The sequence below is a fragment of the Palaemon carinicauda genome, chromosome 16 (assembly GCF_036898095.1).
Source record: "Palaemon carinicauda isolate YSFRI2023 chromosome 16, ASM3689809v2, whole genome shotgun sequence".
NCBI lineage: Eukaryota > Metazoa > Arthropoda > Malacostraca > Decapoda > Palaemonidae > Palaemon > Palaemon carinicauda.
This window is the reverse complement of record NC_090740.1, coordinates 28,778,089-28,794,908: the sequence shown is the minus strand read 5'-3', so window position 1 is coordinate 28,794,908 and position 16,820 is coordinate 28,778,089. Positions and strand designations below refer to the sequence as shown.

General features: G+C 32.9%; 3 protein-coding genes across 5 annotated transcripts in view; 2 read left to right on the top strand and 1 right to left on the bottom strand.

Moving 5' to 3' along the window:
• Positions 1-6,636, top strand: part of LOC137655709 (mucin-2-like) — a 61,513-nt gene extending 54,877 nt beyond the window's left edge. For 2 of the 3 annotated variants that reach the window (XM_068389716.1, XM_068389714.1), the window contains 4 exons: positions 215-268; positions 820-882; positions 5,033-6,241; positions 6,445-6,636. In XM_068389716.1, the coding sequence (XP_068245817.1) occupies positions 215-268; positions 820-882; positions 5,033-6,241; positions 6,445-6,634 (1,516 nt within the window). In that variant the 3' untranslated portion in view covers positions 6,635-6,636. The remainder of the gene's footprint in view (positions 1-214; positions 269-819; positions 883-5,032; positions 6,242-6,444) is intronic. The other variant, XM_068389715.1, reaches the window with a different exon arrangement.
• A 238-nt stretch (positions 6,637-6,874) lies between these two features.
• On the top strand, positions 6,875-8,535 carry LOC137655710 (uncharacterized). The gene has a single exon (XM_068389717.1). The coding sequence runs from the start codon at positions 6,996-6,998 to the stop codon at positions 7,728-7,730; it is 735 nt and encodes a 244-aa protein (XP_068245818.1). The 5' UTR covers positions 6,875-6,995; the 3' UTR covers positions 7,731-8,535.
• Positions 8,536-9,115: 580 nt separating this feature from the next.
• LOC137655171 (lactosylceramide 4-alpha-galactosyltransferase-like) overlaps positions 9,116-16,820 on the bottom strand; it is a 32,573-nt gene continuing 24,868 nt past the window's right edge. Inside the window, exons 5-8 of the mRNA XM_068389053.1 lie at positions 16,351-16,544; positions 15,259-15,482; positions 13,101-13,325; positions 9,116-9,121 (exon numbers count right to left, since the gene is read on the bottom strand). Of these exons, the coding sequence (XP_068245154.1) occupies positions 9,116-9,121; positions 13,101-13,325; positions 15,259-15,482; positions 16,351-16,544 (649 nt within the window). The remainder of the gene's footprint in view (positions 9,122-13,100; positions 13,326-15,258; positions 15,483-16,350; positions 16,545-16,820) is intronic.

The window sequence follows — 16,820 nt, the reverse complement described above, 5'->3', positions numbered from 1 at the left end:
TAACCATAAAATCAAATTCAATCATTTATTACCATATTTATTAAGACTCAATTTCTCTATGATTTGGATTAAATTTTTTATCAGTTTATAAATTTTTCTTAATTTCAAATTCATTATATTGCACTGTAGCAAGGTATTGCCAGATATGTTTTACAATGAAAAAAGTCTCATTACATCAGTTCCAATACTAACATTTATTTCTAATGTCTTTTAGTACTGTCGATGTCCCAGCGCAACCAGCCATTGTAGTTCAAGACACCTTTGCACCGTAAGTTCGTTTGCTTCAGCGACATAAACAGGACGGATAAGTAGCTCATATGACTTCCAAAATGGTTACTATACGACGTTCAGCATTCCCAGGGTGACATTTTTCCAAACAACCTCCTTTTTTTTTCTTTTTTCATCCTTCTAGAAATGGAGACAAGGTGACGGAGAGTTCTTGTAGTTTAGACATTGCAAAGTTCGGGTTAACTCTGGTTTGACTTAAAAACAAAAGGACTATTAACTTTTGAATTTTATCTTTTGTATCTTTTGTAAGTTAATTGGTTAATAGGTATCATTAGAAGGAGACGAAACAGCATACATAAGTGAAGGTGAAATTTTCTCATGGACATAAGGTTGACCTGACTGACAAGATAAGTGAATTTTTTTTGTGTGTTAAAAAAAGTGGATTCAGTTATTTTCTTCATGATATACAAACTAAAACTGTATGATGAATAAAAAATCAGGATTATTCAAAGGCACATTATCTTTGTACTTTGAATAGTAACTTTTGTTAGATGATTAATCCCAAACTGCTTTTCCTTCCATGTACTTTAGGTCTTTCCAGCAAAACATAAGAGAGACACCTCCACAGCTGTCCTACCTCCCTCCCACTAACAGGTGAGTTACCCTTCCATTGCTATCACATTTAAGCTTCGTTTACATTTTCGAAAAAAATGGCTCTTCGCAATTTTATAAGAACACACTCCATGAACCACTTCACAGAATGATTTGTTCAGCCAAGATAAATAATTATTCACACTTGGTTTACAAAATGATTTGCTAAACTGACGAGATAAATTGCAATGTATATGTATATGTAGTATATATATATATATATATATATATATATATATATATATATATATATATATATATATATATATATATATATATGTGTGTGTGTGTGTGTATATATAAATATACATATATATATATGTGTGTGTATATATACATGTGTCTATATATACATATATATACATATATATATATATATATATATATATATATATATATATATATATATATATATATGTATATATAGACACATATATATACGTATATATATATATATGTATATATATATACCTATATATATATATATACATATATATATATATATATATATATATATATATATATATATATATATATATATATATATATATATATATATATGTATTCCAACTTATGATTAACCAATTTCAAAAGAATTCTTTCAATATTAAACTAATAGGCCAACATCCTTTTCTTTACGAGGATAAAAAAAATGTAAATATTATAATCTATCAAAAGAGGTTCTTGGAAGAGACATTTACCATTTCGAGAAATTAATAGGACGAAGTCACATAATAAACATAGTCATATAATTATTCTCTATTGTTTTCAAAATTCTGATACAACTGTGGGCGTCTCGTCAATGTTTAAATATAAACTACATTTTAATAATTTCTTTTTAATCTTTATATCTAATTGCTTATTTATATTTTGAAGCAAATAATTTTCATGAGCAGCCCAATGATATATGTTAGAATAATATAAATGATTATAGTAAAGATGACATTGTTTTTATATATAGTCAACCCTCGATATTTACTTATACATTACTCAAAAGAACACTAATTGTTAATTGTTGATTAACAAAACGAGGAAATAAATTGATCAATCTAGAATATCAAGTTTAAAGATTATATTTATAAAATAACAAATAACTATTTATTACACTATGATAAACTATATGATTACGGATGGCTGTATTCCTTAAGGGTTATCTAAATGGATTAAGTTCATGGGTTTTTTTTCTAATAGGTTTCAATTACTACTACTGTTACCATTATTATCTTTATTATTACTTGCTAAGCTACAACCCTAGTTGGAAAAGCTGGATGCTATAAGCCCAGGGGCTCCAACAAGGAAAATAGCCCTGTGAGGACAGGAAACAAAGGAAAATGAAATATTTTAAGAACAGTAACAACATTAAAATAAATATTTCCTATATAAGCTATAAAAACTTTAAGAAAACTGTTCTTGTGAAATATCCTGGGTTGTCTATATGTGTATCTGTATGTCTGTGTATGTATTTGTATCTGCAAATACACACACATATATACAGCTTTTATACATATATATATATATATATATATATATATATATATATATATATATATATATATATATATGTATATATATATATATATATATATATATATATATATATATATATATATATATATATATATATATATATATATATATATATATCATATTCCATTGGTACATAATTCTGCTTGCCTGCAGATAAGTAGGTAGATTAATATGTATACCATAATAAACTATCATTATGTATGACCATCTAATAACATTAATAAGTTGACCTCTGTAAGCGTAGTCTAACATTTCATTGTAAATTGCCATTATAACTAACAGTACAATAAGCCCACTATGAGTTAATACTTCCATTAACCTTATAACACCTTCACTGAACAAGAGTCCTTCGTTATTTGGTTCTAATGTATTGTTGTATATACACAGCAATTAACGCATTCTTTGTAAAGGCAGCCTATCATCCAGCATCACTTAGAACTTAGAGTTTGAAATCTGGAGTCCTCTGTTTTACTTTTCCAGCATCACTTAAAGAGTTTGAAATCTGGAGTCCTTCGTTTTACTTTTCCAGCATAAGTTAAAGAGTTTGAAATCTGGAATTCTCTGTTAAACTTTTCTAGCATCATTTTAAGAGTTTGAAATCAGAGATTTTACCTTTTCCCAGTATCACCTTAATATGTTGAAATCTGGATTCCCCTGTTTTACTTTTTCCAATATCATTTAAAGAGTTTGAAATCAGAGATTTTACTTTTTTCCAGCATCCCTTAAAAGAGTTTAAAATCAAAGATTTTACCTTTTTCCAGCATCACTTAAAGAGTTTGATATCTGAAGTTCTCTGTGTTACTTTTCTAATCATACATATCAGTAAAACTCTGCGATTATTTTATCCCTTTTCAACTAGAATGTTGGCTACCTCTATTGGAGAGGATCGATCTTGAATAATTACAATCGTGCTTGGAGACTTCAGAGTTAAATAAATCAAAGAAACTTCCGATGCTTTTAAATGAATAAGAATGTTGATGATCTTCCATTTTGATGATTAACTTTCCGTCTTTAGAGTTCTCCACTATTGAATCCATCATAGAAAAATATAATTACTCATGTTTTTATCCCCTCAGGTAACATAGATTATCAATAACCATGCTGACTTGAATAGGCTGTCTAAAAAGAGAATTATATTTCTTGCTAAGCATGAAATAGTAGGCCTATGTCACATTGCTTAGTTCATCAATATATCAAATCAACAGTAATTCTAATATCTTCAGAGATTTGTTCATGATAGTTTCAATAATCATATGAACTAAATGTGACACTGATGGGAAATAAACCAATTTCTGATAAAATGGTAAGAAAGTGTATTTGGTATTGTGGTTACTGACAAGAGACGGAATACGGACAATTGATTTGTTTTCATTTGTTTGATAAAATATATGTTCTATCTTCGTGAGTGAAAACAGACTATCAATTATGAATGACTAGTAATCTACGTCATAAACTTTCCTGAGCCTAGTGTGTTGGAAAAGTCCATGGAAAAACATTGTTCACGATAGAAAGTTTAAGATTTCTTTGAAACAAATTTCTGTCCAGAATATTTGGACGTCATTTTGCAACTCCGGACAATGGGACTTCACCAAGGAAAAGAAAATATCCAAACAATTCAATTTGTAATTAGTACTACAAAAACATCGTCTGCTGTATAAGCACACTCCAATTCATCTCATTCAACAGGCAAAGTAAATCCTCCAACAGATGATTTTTGTCTTAATCCAGTGATGAAGACGGTTTTCAATATTAATTCTGCCCCTACCAATATACTTTGGAATGCATGTAAATAAGCATGTGATGATTTTATCTCTTGTTGCACGCTCTTAAACTGTACTTCACAGATATTTTTACAGCCAGTACACGATCGCTTTTGAAGTTTTCTACTTGAATATGATTGATTATATAAAAAAATTTTAGACACTTAGATGGCCAATACCCTTCACGAATTCATCATCTTCGTTTTGCAATGAGGCCTTAAACTTACAGGCAGTTATTTTCTTCTCAAAGATTGTCAAAAAAAAAAAAAAAAAAAAAACTTCTTACAGTGTCAGGTTTAGGAATTTGTAAGCCTAACCTTACATCTCATGTGATGTCATAATCCATGAATAGTTGAAGAACAAAAAAAATTTTGAAAATATCAAAGTATAATGAAATTTGTTCTACAGAACAATAGCATGAAATCATTGATAGTAAATATATGTCCATCTGTGTATAGCCAAATAAGAAATTATTTCACAGATGAAAGTTACATTGTAGTTCTAACATTAGAAACTTACTTCTTACTCTTGAAAGGCTTCAGTATGTCTCTACACATCTCTATTAACTTTCTTCACGAGTGTGTACTTACGCATGTACTTCCATTTCATTTCTTAGAAGCAAATTTTGCACGATCAGAGAAGTATGTAGCAGTTGTTAGTATAAGGGCACGATTTCTTAGAAATATGGGCCTCTTAAAAATCTTAATAAGGCTTATTCCTTTCGTATAATCTTGCATGAGTTGCAAACATCACGGTCACTTTCAATCTCATTCATCCTATAAGTATCATTCAACCTCTTCTTATCATTCAGTACCTAAGTCTTAACTGTGAAAGACCTCTCTTGACGGAATTCAATCATTTTACAGTGCTCCTCTTGGCAATGTAGTGGATGTCCGTGCCGCATCTCCGCAAGAAGCAGGCAATACTAGAGTAGCCAAGAGTGTGTTTCCGTCACAAACTACTAATACAATAAACAGTCAACATAGTGTTATTAGTCATAAAAACATTAATGGCATTAATTTACGACCAATACCTGTGCGAAAACCCCAATCATCAGAACTGACAGATGGACAAACATTTGAACCACTTAGTAGAGACTTATCAGGATTTGAATATTCTTCTCCCGGTCAAAGAGTGCAGATATCCTTTGGTTTTCCTAGTCGGATCCAGGTTGCTGGAAAATCATCTGACGGCTCAAGCAGGGATAATAATGAAAATCCGAGACCAGCAAGAAACATAGGTACAGTGAATCTTAATGGTGCTCCTGGTAATACACTTTTTAATAGAAACAGAAACAAAAGTAGCTCAAAAGATAGCGACCTAAACAATAACTTGGTACCAAAAGTAAAATCGTCCACAACTACAACGCAGCTTCCTCCTACAACCACAGAGGCTTCTTCTCCTAATACTGTTGCTGTAACCACTACTACTACAACAACAACACCACCACCACCACCACCACCAACAACAACAACAACAAGAACAACAACAACAACAACAACAACAACAACATCAACAACGACGACGACGACGCCAACACCCACAACTACTACAATTTCTACAACTGAAAAGCAAGCACCTAGAATAAGAACATTTTCTACTAGGACTGAACCCACAACAGAAACCCCCTCAACAACAACAACTGAAATATCAGAACTCACCACTACTCCAGAGACTGGTACATCCACAGTAAAGACAACAACAATTAAGCCTCGTTTCCGTGGACGTAAACGCTTACGCAGACCTCTTTCTCGTCGCCCAATTACTTCTAGTACACAGTCACCTGCTGATGAAGGCAGTCCCCAAGTTAGGCAGCAGAATGCTAGCCTCTTTTCCGTAAGGCGCCGTACAGCTTCCAGGCAAAGGCACAATGGACCTGTGATCCTTGCCAACGAATTGAAGAAAGAAAATGGGTCACAGAAAAAGCTTATCAATGATACTGAAAGTGAGAGTAATAATGAAAACAATCAAGCTTTAGAAAAGGGTAATTCTGAAGAATCCAATAATAAAGTGATAGATCAAGAGGAAACCTCTAGTGAGGACCCTCTTGCAGGGACTACAGACGAGTCCCAGAAGTAAGTATGACTCATTATAGGTGTGACATATTTTAAGCGTAGCAGACATTAAGACAGAACAAATAACATTTTCATTGACAGAGAACATATTCAATGTTTAACTCTTTCCCTAAATAAGATGTCGTCATTTTTTTTAGCAATTTAATTAGAATTATATGAAATAGCATTTATATAATCCATTAACAATTTTCTTTATTTTTCAGTGCTGTTGTTGGTAATGTAGACGTCAGAAGTTCTGCAAAGTCAATCTCAAGTGGTCAGTCCTCATTTGCTTTACCACAAAGAAATAGCTTTGTGTTTCCTCAAAGACGTGATCCTATCCTGCCCTTTGGAACACGCCTTTCCCGCCCAAGACCCAGTTCCCCATTTACTAACCCTACAGCTGGTAAATAATAACACATTTTGATACCGCCTCTGCATGACACCTGTGACTAGACTTAAGTTGGAGTAGCAGATAGACTTAAAAGGTAACACAATTTGCAACTGACTATTTTATGCTTTTAAATTATTTTTTTTCTGGCTAACTTATGACCTCGTTCCAGGCCCCTCCCCACTAACCTCAAGCAAGACACTCCCTGTGCTGCAGGCTTCAAAAACCCTTACTAATTCATTGGACCAGACCCGACCCTTTCAAATATTCCAGTCAGAGAAATCCCTCACACCATCAAAGCCTCAACTCCCCAATAACATTCCCACTGACAAATCCGAGCTAAACCCATCCCCAGCAGCATTCCAACTAAATACGCTTCCTGTTATGGCACCGCTTAATCTGCCTTTCATTGTTGCTTCAGTTATCTCACCTGCTAATAATGATACATCTGATCCTCCACCTTTACCTAGTGAAATATTAGCTCCACCCAATCCACATCTTACAACAAAATCGACTCACCCACCAAGCCTCCAGCGTCTCTTCCCGAGCCAACAGATTCCAGGAACCTTTACACTCCACCAAAATGGGGAATCATTTGCATCCTCTTCCTTTTCATCATCGTCATCTTCGTCTATGTCACACGAGGAATCGCACCACATGAACAGCTCCCATTTTTCCCGAAGCAACACTGAACCCCTTCTTGGTCAGTCACAAGACAGCAGCAGCAACAGCATAATTAGTGAGCAAGAAGAGGAATCCTCTTCTTCTTCTTCATCCCAAAATACACCTAAGAAGCCAGACACTACGGCGAATCCCTTACCCGCAACCAGGAAAGTTATCTCCAGAGCTAAACTATTTCCAACTTCAGTCAAACCGACAACTGTCCTCAACTCTGTCAGCCAAGGAGTCGGCAAAACATTGCTGTCCCATCAGATGCCAGTTCTGCAACGTCCTCTTACACCAAAAACACGCCCTTTGACCCGTCTGGCACAAAGACCTGTTTCAGAAGACTACATCAAAAACTTTCCTGAGGCCGCAGCTCCCGAGGGATTCCCAGGGGAGGATCCCGAGGAAGAGACTATTAAGAACAACATAATTGAGTTGCAGCGCATTAATTAATTACATTCTCACCTTTGTCATATGAGATTAGATAGATTGCTGCTGAATCCATCGCCATATATTGTATATAGCTTCTATTTATCTTCTCACTCAGTCCAGGTTCGCAAGATATCCAGTTGTCATTGAAACTCATGGCTAAAGAAAACAATTCCTTCAAACTTTTTTTATTAAGAAGGAAATCCTCTGCTCAAGGAGAAAATGTTTTTATTTCTCATATCGTTAATGTTGATATTTATAATTGTTATTGGTTGTGTAATGCAATGTGTAATGGAATGTCAATCAAAATATTCCTTTCTTTTGTACAGTCATATAAACTCTTTTGGAATAATATGTACTATAAGAAGTAATGGGCTTATAAGGTGACTACGTACATTCAGAACTTTGAACTTAACTCATTTCAATGTGTAATTCCAAGTTTAACTCGGCATGATGTAATTCAAGTACATCATGTAAAATGTTGATAAACTTTCAAGAATTAGTCACTTTTGTAGCCCAGATACGTTGCCATGTTACCACCCCTGTACCAGGATTACCAACTTATGAAATCTGTACATTTCTTTTTAGTATTACTGTACGCAAGTTGGTGGTATCTCAAGATTTGAGTAAATCCATTATTTCTTTATGTTTGTCTAGATAATGCTTATAACTTATTACTAATCAGGAAATGAATTCTGAAATGTAAATATCTTCTAAAGAAATAGGTTGGTAATCCTGTTTTTCTGCCTCACGATAATTTTAAGGGTTATGCTGTTGATCGGCATGACATTTCTGTGGTCTATATAAGACAATTTTCTTTTGTAAATAAAGTACAAATCTCACTTTTAATGCAATTTTTCCTTATCCTCTTGACGGTATCTTCTGTAATTCACTCCTATAATTAACTTCTATATGCGATTTACTTAGAATATCTACTCTTGAATTGTCTCAGCTTGTGTCTGAATGTGTATTTCCAGCTGCATTTTTTCTTCAGTCACTTGACAGAGAAACTTATGCATCTGACCTGCTTCATTCTCTCTCTGGACGAGTCGGCAATTGGCACTAGCCAAGTGAGCTCAAGATAGAGACGACTATCATTATTATTATTATTATTATTATTATTATTATTATTATTATTATTATTATTATTACTAGCCAAGCTACAACCCTAGTTGGAAAAGCAAGATGCTATACGCCCAAGGGCTCCAACAGGGAAAAATAGCCCAGTGAGGAAAGGAAATAAGGAAATAAACAATTGATGAGAACAAATTAACAATAAATCATTCTAAAAAACAGTAACAACGAAATCTGGCGAAATCTAACCGAGGCCCTTAGCGTCAATAGGCGTAGGAGGAGATGATCTACTCTTAAATAAGACTTGGCCACATCTTCTGCCCTTGGTCTTAAACTCAGAGCTGTAATTAGGATAAAGAATAAAAATGCTGAAAAAACAAATGTTAAAAAAGAGATTTTTCATATTTGTTAAATTAGATTTGTAAACGGCAATGTCTGGTTTTAGACCATTTAGTACATTTTTCCAGTGAATCGACCAGTCATGCATTGCCTTTTCTTCATGATTAATTATTTGATTGCACGTGTATACAGTAGAGTAAATAATCAAGTACAAAGGCTGTTTCATTCTGAAGAAATAAGAATCGATATTATGCATTTTTTAATGTTCATCGTCTAAACAATTTCATCTCAAATATCAGTTTTTCTTGCACTTTATATTTCAGAGAGAGAGAGAGAGAGAGAGAGAGAGAGAGAGAGAGAGAGAGAGAGAGAGAGAGAGAGAGAGATAAAAAAACAACTCATTAGCCCACCAATAAAATTCCAGACAATGAAAAAATAGGATTTCAAGACGTAGAGATATACTTAGAAAGGGTTCTGTAGAATAGAATATCAAGAGAGTAATAGAGAGTTTACCATTATCTATTTTAAATTTGGTATAAATTCACCATTTCTAGGTACAGTTATTCGAGCTTATAATTCAATTATTCACAATTATCAATGATGTAAGCAACTGAATTTTCAATGGATATGCAGAAAAGTAGTCATAGCTAACCAATTTTCATTATGTGTAATAAGTTCAAAAAAAGAGAGAGTATGATAATTTGCAGTAAATAGTTACTTGATGTTAGAATGGCCTTCAGAAGGTAATAATGTTCACTATGGATGCCAAGGTATATCATCTCTAAGAAGGTGATAAGTGATATATTAGGTGGTTGGTAGTATGCCACACAACCCAGAGGTTGCTGTGACCTGATTGGTAACGTCTCTGCCTGCTGTTTGCCAATCGGGGGTTCGAGTCCCGCTCAGACTTGTTAGTGCCATTAGTGTCTGCAACCTTGCCATCCTTGTAAGCTAGAGTTTGGGGGTTTGGGGGAGCTTATAGGTCTATCTACTGAGTCATCAGCAACCACTGTCTGGCCCTCCCTGGTCCTTGCTTGGGTGGAGAGGAGGCTTGAGCGCTGATCATATAATATATGGTCAGTCTCTAGGGCATTGTCCTGCTTGCTAGAGCAATGTCACTGTCCCTTGCCTCTGCCATTCATGAGCGACCTTTAAACCTTTTAAATTTAGGATCACAGACCAATGTCGTCTTTTGACCTTGATTTTAAGGCCTTTTGACAAGGTCACATATCAGTAGTCGTTTTAGAGATAGCCTTTCTGCATTAAGAGGACTCTGCTACGATAGTGGGGGAAAAATATTTATAGCCTTTAGTCTTTGGTATATTACTAATTAAAAGCAACAGAAATGAATGGTCTTATCCGGGGAAAGACATTTAAGCTACATGACAAGTGCTTTAAACATTCAATAGGAACGTTTAGCTAAATTAATTTTCAATAATTGGTCCTTAAGTCACAGAAGAAATCGAAGTTTTATTCTATTTGTTCTTCAAAATATGTCCTTACCGAATAATAAATACTAATTCCTATAGATTAAGAGCATTACAATATTATTATATATAAAAAAAAAAACTGTAAACTCTGTTCGTATATATAAAAAAAATCATATCTTACTAAAAGGCCAGAGTTTTCACTAGGAAGGATATCCACCCTGTATTGACCACTCTAAACACTTAAAAGATCCGTAATTTTAACCTGAAATTCTTCGTAAAAATATACTGTTCTCAGCCGTATTTCAGTAAAATACGGGCGACCGTAATTTCACCATACTTTATTATTATCTTTTACGGCTTTGTGACCATAATATCACTCCTCTATGTCAACATATCCGTTTTTAAGCCGGTAAAAATCCTGGAATAAAAGTTGCCAGATATTTACCGTTTTTTTATGCAAATTTTTAACAGTGAACATAAGAAAATGACAAGGGACTCAGGCCCTTCCAACTCCCTTATGCCACGCACGACCGGGCAAGGCTTCTCCGAAGTATCTAATGGCATCCTTAGTAGAGTTTGCAGTATTTCGAGTCAAAGGACAAAACGAAGCTGCAAGCGTGTCGTAAAGGCTCCGGCTTCCAATTCTGATAGGTGAGAGAGCTGAAATCCCAGACCAGGTGTGGACGATGTAACTTGAAGATATTTCCTACAAAGAAGCAAGTCATTATTATTATTATTATCATTACTTGCTAAGCTACAACCCTAGTTGGAAAAGCAGGATGCTATAACCCAAGGGGCTCCAACAGGGATAATAGCTCAGTGAGGAAAGGGAACAACGAAAAATAAGATATTTTAAGAGGAGCTACAATATTAAAATAAACATCACTTTATAAACTATAAAAAAAAAACTTTAACAAAACAAGAGGAAGAGAAATAAGATATAAGATAGAACAGTGTGCCCAAGTGTACCCTCAAGCAAGAGAACTCTAACCCAAGACAGTGGAAGACCATGGTACAGAGGTTATGGCACTACTTTCATTTTGGGGTGATGTCAATATTTTCTTATTGTGAAGAAAACAGCCAAAATATTCATGTACAGTTCTGTTAGTTATAGGTTATGCATTACAGACTTCAATATGATCACTTGTTTTTGCAAAACATAGAGTGACGTCATGAGTTTTCTCCTGATAAGAAAACAATTTCTAACATGCCTACACAGAGGTTATCCAAAGATTCTTTATATATATATATAAATATATATATATATATATATATATATATATATATATATATATATATATATATATATATATGTATGTATGTATATATATACACACATATATATGTATATATATATATATATATATATATATATATATATATATATATATATATATATATATACAGTATATATATATATGAAAGGAGGGTTAAATTGGCCTTGCCTTTTGTCTAATCAAAGTTAAATGTTTCCTTCAGAGAATAAGCGATAATATACAGTTTTTTTTTTTTTTTTTTTTTTTTTTTGTCTAGAATTAAGAAATTACAAAATTTTCCATAAGAAAAAATTATATATTTCATCGGTTTCTTTCAAAGATGAACTAGCTGACAAAAAAAATAAAAAAAAAATAACAGGTAATTCATTATGCATGAAGTTTGTTGCATATAAAAACGATAAACTAGTGATCCTCTTGTATTGAAGTTAAACACATTAGAGAACTATTGCACAGCTGCTAACGAAGCATAGACTTAAAATAAATAAAAACAAGCAATAGAAAAACAGCACGACTACTTTGATGTCGGGAGTTATTGCAGAGGGGCAAGTAATGTTCTGATTTCTCTGCCGACTAGTAAATGTTTCTGAGATATTTATCACTGGCAATCAAGAAAGGTAAAGATTTACGTATCATCAAGTCACATTTATCATATCTATATAAACTACACCTAGCAAATTAAAAAAAAAAAAAAAATATCCGTTGTATTGTGGTGTCAGATTGTTTATGATAATCAGTCAAAAAAGCTTGTAACTGATAAATTATTTTCTTTTGAAGAAGAAGAATAGCTGAATAAGAAAAAAAAATCTGAGAAAAAAAAATTATCTTCGAATAGAGATTGAGAAGTAGACATATGAAATCATTACCAATTAAGGCAATAAGTAATATTTTTTAGTCACAAAAATATTAAATATTAATGAAAACTATAGAATTTCTTAGGTATTCGTTTTAAAACTACAAAGAAGTTCAAGGATATTGCCATAAAAAGGCAGGAGGAATTAGGCTATGACGCCATACTTATGATAAAAAATGTCATAGATATAAAATTAAAACTGAAAAGGATACATTCCTCTAGGATCAACCAGCATTATCAATTTCCATCATTAATTTTACAATTATTAATTTTCAATTATTTTTCAGGATTAGTTTTTATCACCGAGTCTCCAGTCATCATAGCCAATGGATATCAATTTACTTATATTACTATGCACAAATACAGTATGTAACCATCTCCAAAGGAAGAGAATTTAACTCGAAATATGTCATAATAAACATACTTTCATTAGATCTTCTCCAAGATTTTCCATGAAGATATCTCCGCACCTGGACATAGGAATGGGGTAGAATGCCTTACTTGGCATTAAGCAGACACCAAGGCATCTTTTCACAGACATATCAGGCATAACAGGCATATCTTCCCCTATGTCTGCGATAGTAAAGTTGCAGGCTTCTTTGATTACATTTGTCATCACCATTAAGCCATTGGTGCCTCTTTCTTCAACCTGTGGTACAGAACATAAAGAATTAATTTTTTTGTGGTGCAAAACAAAAGATTACTTTTTCGTGGTGCAAACAATAAAAACTACTTTTTTGTGGTACAAAACATAAAGAATTACTTTTTTGTGGTGCAAAACATAAAGAATTACATTTTTGTGGTACAAACCATAAAGAATTACTTTTTTTGTGGTGCAAAACATAAAGAATTACTTTTTTGTGGTGCAAAACATAAAGAATCACCTTTTTGTGGTGCAAAACATAAAGAATTACATTTTTGTGGTACAAAACATAAAGAATTACTTTTTTGTGGTGCAAAACATAAAGAATTACTTTTGTGTGGTGCAAAACATATTGAATCACCCTTTTGTGGTGCAAAACATAAAAAATTACTTTTTTTTATGTACAGACCATAAAGAATTACTTTTTTGTGGTGCAAGCCATAAAGAATTACGTTTTTAAGGTGGAAAACATAAAGAATCACCTTTTTGTGGTGCAAAACATAAAGAATTACTTTTTTGTGGTGCAAAACATAAATAATTACTTTTTTGTGGTACAGAACATTAAGAATTACTTTTTTGTGGTGCAAAATATAAAGAATTACCTTTTGGGTTTACTTGGTTAAGGGAAAAAAGAATCCTATCAATTGGTATTCGATTCATTGTATGTAATTCGAGTAAGTTACTAGACATACTGCTAGGGCTGTGGTGTCCTATTGGAAACGTCCTCATTATTATTATTATTATTATTATTATTATTATTATTATTATTATTATTATTATTATTATTATTATTAGTTAATAAGCTACAACCCCAGTTGGAAAAGCAGGGTTCTATAAGCCTAGGGCTCCAGCAGGGAAAATAGCTTGCTGATCTGCCGGGCTGGGGTTCAAGACCTACTCGACTCGATAGTTTCTTATAGTGCCTGCAACCTTAGCATCCTTGTGAGCTAAAGATGGGGGGGGGGGCTGGGTTTTGGAAATCCTATAGTTCTACCTGCTGAATCATCAGCAGCCATTACCTGGTCCTGCCTGGTCCTAGCTTGGGTGGTGAGGGGGCTTAGGCGCTAATCATATGTATATATGTCAGTCTCTTGGAAATTATCCTGCTAGCTAGGGAATCATTACTGTCCATTGACTCTGTTATTCACGAGCGACCTTTGAACCTCGGTTTATTGACTGACCTTTAAAAGGGCAGATATCCTCTTTTGAGTAATCAATGGTTTAGAATTATGGAAATATTTGTGTACTTGAAATTGTAAATTCTCATAGCACAAGCAAACTCCTAACAGTACATAGATGAGACGTCTAATGAGCATGACAAAATTGATGATGAAGGTAAATTTCCTGTATTAATTCTCAATAAGTTAACAGCTTTAACATTTAGTTAAGAACCGTCGTAATATAGGTAAAGCTAAAGATAATCGCTTGTGTCATCATCACCACTGTACCAAACTTTATTTATCTCCAATCTTTAGCATTAAAAAAACATTGTACCCATTTAGTGCTATCAACCATCAACAACGCCCCCTCCCCCTTTAACTCAGCTGCTGAATATATATTCATTAATTCAAACTAAAAAGGAAATTTGTTTCATAAAGTTAATAGATTATCACAACATTAACATGTCCTCATTGACGTACGCTGGAGAGAATCTTCTTGCTGCATTTTTCTCTTTACTATATAAACTACACCTAGTAAATTAAAAAAAAAAAAAAAAAAAAAAAAAAAAAAAACAATATTCGTTGTATTCGTTGTATATCTAGTTAGAATGATTAGGAAAAGGACAGCTATTATTTTCATATCGAGAGAAAAATAGAAGTTGATGATACTTATATTATGCTTTCTAGGTTTCATCAATCTCACACTGAGTCAAACTTCTCCCAAATTAGATAACAAAGTTATTAAAAAAATAATTTCCTTTTTGAGCAATCATACTTACATCGAAGATCTCATTTTGCCTCCGGAGATTCTTCTCCAGGATTTGATTTCCGAGATGAAAGTGGAATACTGCGTTGTTGATCATACCTTTCGTCCCAAGACCCACGAAGTTAGTCAGGGAGGTCACGTCCCTCATGCAGACGGTGTCGGTGTCACTGAAGAGACCTCCTGTTTGACCTAGGAGGGCCAACCTCATCATATCTGACAGGTGGATTTCAAGCCAACCTTTTGGACGAAATGGGAAATCATTATGGTTTATCTTTTATTTTAATTTTTCTCCGAATTATACTATTGACTAATAAAAAATATCTGGTTTAAATGTGAAAATATCTTTCATAACGTTAACGCAACTTTACTTCTCTGTTCCTTAACATCTACAGTATGTCCCTTATATGATAAAAAGGAAGTGTCTGAATGTATGCTTATATATATATATATATATATATATATATATATATATATATATATATATACATACACATATATATACATAAATATACATATATATATATATATATATATATATATATATACATATATATATATATATATATATATATACATATATATACATATATATATATATATATATAAATATATATATATACATATATATACATATATATATATATATATATATATACATATATATATATATATATGTGTGTGTGTGTGTGTGTATGTATACGCATATATATACATATATGTATATATATATATATATATATATATATATATATATATATATATATATATATATATATATATATACATATACATATTCCTGTCACGCTGAACGGCAACCACTCGAAAAACAACAATCTTCCACAAATTATTCAAACTAGCGTATAGTAGCCAAGAAAGGTGGCAGGGGTGGGAAGGGTAATGATTTGTGTGTGGGTGTGTGTGCATGTCTATCTTGATACTTAGCAGCCATTTTTGACGGGTCACGTACACTAATGTATACATATTACTCTGGAATCTTGAACCTGAAATAAAACTACGAAAATAATAATAATAATAATAATAATAATAATAATAATAATAATAATAATAATAATAATAATAATAATGATAATAAATTAACACTAACGAGACTTCATCCAGAGACGGGAGGAGAAGAGCTTGTACGTAGGAAGTCCTCGAAAGAGCAGGTCGAGGTCAGCCGAGACAAGGCGTAGATTTGAGTACCGCTTCGGTAGTTCCGTCAGGAGACCGTCAGCGTTGTCAGCCTCGGGCGTTATCATCACGTACCACACGTCAGCTGTGGGGTTTTGCCGGGCATAGCTGACGATGTGAGGCATGGAAAAAGGGACATAGAATTGCTGATAGTGTCTATATATTCCTCTTTTCTTATCAAGTTACTCTTTATCCGTATCATTATTGGCTGGCTTTTCCAAAATATATGTGGAAAACTCTACCATTATCAAAAATTGAAAATAAGGTTTGAGAATATAGAGACTGTAATACAGACTATTCTATAACATTTCATATATAGTAAATGTGTGAATGGTCTTATAATAATCATTATCAGACATTGGAAGTCAGGTTTAATTAGCTTCT

What these genes read in the sequence shown, in the direction of transcription:
- LOC137655710 (XM_068389717.1), top strand. Translation starts at nt 6,996, where the DNA reads ATGGCACCGCTTAATCTGCCTTTCATTGTTGCTTCAGTTATCTCACCT.